Source organism: Vollenhovia emeryi, unplaced genomic scaffold (assembly GCF_000949405.1).
Source record: "Vollenhovia emeryi isolate VEMERY1.0 unplaced genomic scaffold, V.emery_V1.0 DF939489.1, whole genome shotgun sequence".
Taxonomy (NCBI): domain Eukaryota; kingdom Metazoa; phylum Arthropoda; class Insecta; order Hymenoptera; family Formicidae; genus Vollenhovia; species Vollenhovia emeryi.
Window position 1 is genome coordinate 1 of NW_011966877.1, and position 3,656 is coordinate 3,656.

The following is a 3,656-nucleotide window of genomic DNA, read 5'->3' on the forward strand; positions in this document are numbered from 1 at the left end:
GGGGGCGGGAATCGCAGCGGAATGCCGGTGCTCCGGCATTCGGCTGGGATTCGGGGGGAGGCCACCGTCTCCATTGCACGCCGGTGTTCCGGCAGGAGGCGGTGGCAAGGGGGAGCTCCTCCGTCCGCGGGCTCGTCGTGGACGGGTTCGCGGGCGGGGGAGAGCCGGACCCCGGAGGTATTGGGACGTGGTCCTAGCCGAAGGGTGGGCCGGAAGCCGTGGCCTCCCCGCGGTTGACTCGGACGTGGTCCGTTTCTTCCGGGAGGAGGGGCCGGACCTCCGCGGGAAACTGGTACCCAGGATCCGCGGAGTGGGCCGGAAGCTAGAAGCTGGGCGGCAATCAGTCGCCCAGCACCCGCCTGTCTCTGTGAACTCGTCAACCCCTGTGTCTGGGGCTGACGTCCCGTTGCTGGGGCGTGCGGCCTGGCATAGGGGGTGGGGGGCGGGGAAGTAGGGGCAGGTGGGATGAGGGACCGTCTCCTCGCGGCTGGGCCGGATGTCATCCGGCCCTCCCGGGACGGGGCGGGGCCCCGGGTACACGTCGGGTCATAGACCCGCGTCGCCCGGTTGGCCCGGCGTAGACGGGGGATCGGGGCCGCTCGGACGTTTCCGAAACGGGGCCTGGTCTCCCGGAGGACTCCGGGAGCCGCTGGGACGTATTCCCAGGCAGGGTCCCGGGGTCTGGAGCGGTGTTCCCGCCGGAACCCGTTGGTCCCTGTGTCCGGGGCGGCCGTACCTCTCGGGGTGCGGGCGGCTTGGCGCAGGGGTGGGCGGGGGATGGTGGAACACTGAGGGAGAGTAAGCCCTGTCTGTGTCTTATGGGTGAGCAAGTAAATAGGGTGGGTAGATGCAGCAGGGCGGGGCCGGGAGGCCGCTGGAACTTATTTCCAGGGCGTGGGCTCGCCGGTCGGGGGGATGCTGGGGCCGCTTGGACATATTCCAAGGCCTGGGCCTGGCGCCCCCAGTCGGGATCCGGGTGGGACGGCCTCCGCCCGTTAGATAGGGTGGTCCCATACCGGTACCGACGGGTAGGCGCGTGCATGCTGGTCGCCCTGGCGGGCAAGGTGGAGGTGAGCGGGCCACTCGCTGACACCCCAACCGTCCAGGGGGCCTCCTCGCAGTGGCGAGCACGTACAGAGTGTCCGCGAGGTCGGAGGCGCGGAACCCCCGAAACTCCTGCACTGGAGTCATCTGGTGCAGGGGCCAGTAAGGGGCTGGAACCCAGTGGTGGGGTGCGGCATCCCCCCACCCAGCGGTATATGTTCACTCCCCGGGAGGACTCGGGGCCCGGGTCTCGGCCGGCCGTGGTCATGTTTCGCGGTCGGTTGGGGCCCGGTGGGGGTATACCCTGGTGAACGGAGCTCTGTGCGGAGTGGGAATTGCTTAAAATGAGTAGTGCAACAAAAAAAACCCCAGTATACGTGAATGTGAATGTGTGAACGAGTGCGTGTGCATGACTGATAGGACGGAGGGAGGAGGAGGCGAGAGGTCGAAGGAACACGACCATCCTACAACCTCTAAGGCGACAAGCTCTAAGGCGACCCCGGAGCCAGTGTTTGCCTTCCGGGCCCGAGAAGGGAAAATTGCCGTAGTGCGGCTGAGGAGATATAAGCCTTTTTTTTTGTAACCCGGGGGAATCCTTTATGGATCATCACCCCTCGACCTGCTGGGACAGGGAGGGGTGGTATGTGGGACTGACCTCCCTGGTCTCGGGTGTAAGACCCGAGACCAGTAGTGCAATGGAGCCATACCGCACTAAACCCACCGGGGGTGGTCTTCTCTGCGCAATGACTGGGCCACCTGGGAAATCGCTAAGCATAGCTTCCAGTTGGCCCTGCGCCGCGCGTTGACTCGCGCCCTACTGTGGCCCTTAAAAGGGGCCCAGTCCTTAGAAGGACTACCTCCTCTTTCTTCCTCGCGGCGGGGGTGCCACCGGGCCCTCCGCCGCTCCCCCTAGTTGTTGGTGGGGGCGGGTGGGTCGTGGGTCTCCAGCCCACGCCCACCCCCAAGGGTCCCCAGACTCCTCGGCTCTTCTCCTTTTAGTCGCCTTTTACGACAGGCAGGAGCTACCCCGGGCCTATTCTTCACGCGGTACCCGGACGCAAAAAGGGGGGACCCTCATCTGTGCACCTTCGCTTGGTGCTCTCCTCTTCCGCCTATACTTAAGCGACGGAGGTTGGGGGAGGGACTAACCTTAACGGTCTGTCCCCCTCCTTTCTCTTTCACCTCCTCCGATGTTCCCATGGGCGCAAGTGCGCTGGTAGACGGCGCGCTCTTCTCATCCCTCTTCGCGCCGCACCCCCTCTCTGAGTGGGCTGGGGATCTGTCTCCCCTCTCCTCACTCTCTCTGCTTTCTCCTTTTGGGTCATCACCCTCTCACAAAATAAGGAGAACGCAGTCCACTCCTTCTTCCCTCTCACCACAGCTTCCACAATCGCTTCCAACGAGAGGTTGTTCCCTATCTCCGCCCTAAGGACGTCGCGCTGGTCCTCCCACGCGGGGCAGAACTCTAGCGTATGCTGCGCCGTGTCTACGCTGTCCCCCTCGCAGTGGAAGCACTTGTCGGATGCTTCCTTTTTTATCCTTTTTTATTCACTGAAGCATCCATGCCCAGTGAATACCTGCGTTGCTCTATAGGAGCTTCGGGCCCATGGCCTTTCCAGCCACTGTTCCAGTTGGGGGAGGATTGCCTGGACCGTACGCTTTCCGGCGCAGTCTGGCCTCTCCAGCCACTCCCTCCACATCAATCTGGTCTCTCACTTCATCCTCTGATGTATCCTTCTCCTGGCCTTTCCAGTGACCGGGATCCGTTCCCTTTTGTATTGCGCAATTTGCTCATACGCCCTCGCATATGCCCCAGCCATGAGGTGTATGGGGGGCATCCCCGCCAACACCGTCGCCGCCGCATGGGATACGGTCCTGTACGCTCTCGTCGCTCGCGTAGCCATGCGTCTCTGCGTCGATCTCAGGATTGCCATAGCCTTTTTCCGCTTTGGCAGGTCCTCCGCCCACACCGGGGCTCCGTACAGCGCAATAGAGTTCAGGACGTTTGCGAACAATTTCCTGACCCTACCGCTGGGCCCCCCTAAGTTAGGCATCAGCCTGGATAAGGAGTTGGCCGTCGCGTCTAGTCTGGGTGCCAGCTTTTCGAAATGATACTCGAAATTCCATTTCTCGTCCAGATAGAGGCCCAGATATTTGATCTGGGCCCCCACCTTTATGCGTGTATCCTCCACCCAGACGAATGTCTCCGGTGGCGGTCCCCTTTTCCCGTCGTGTATGAAGACCGCTTCTGTTTTATTTGCGGCCACTCGGAGTCCCAGCCCAGTGATGGCTCTCGTTGCACATGCCACCGCAGCATTGGCAGTGGCAGTTGCTTCCACCCAGTCCCTGCCACCGGCCAGCACCAAGGTATCGTCCGCATAGCAGACCAGGGTGCTGCCGGTGGGCAGGGCCGTCCGAAGGACTTCGTCATATGCCACGTCCCACAGAAATTGGTCCTAGGACTGAACCCTGTGGGACGCCGCAGCCAGCCTCCCATCTTCTAGGATTGCCATCCCGGTCTTGGCAGGTAATAAACCTCCCCCCAAGGTAGCTCCCAATCACCTTACGGATGTAAGTAGGTACTTCCTGTTCCACCAAGGCCCTGCGGATAG

The 3,656-nt window shown here is 62.4% G+C and overlaps 1 protein-coding gene across 1 annotated transcript; it reads right to left on the reverse strand.

The window, feature by feature from the left end:
- Positions 1-736: 736 nt before the first annotated feature.
- Positions 737-2,244, reverse strand: LOC105557429 (the record flags this gene model as incomplete). Its single annotated transcript, XM_012004677.1, has 3 exons — positions 2,194-2,244; positions 1,700-1,858; positions 737-1,363 (listed from the first exon to the last, which is right to left on the reverse strand). Coding segments are annotated over exons 1-3 (837 nt in total), but the record flags the coding sequence as incomplete, so codon positions are not given.
- Positions 2,245-3,656: the final 1,412 nt, after the last annotated feature.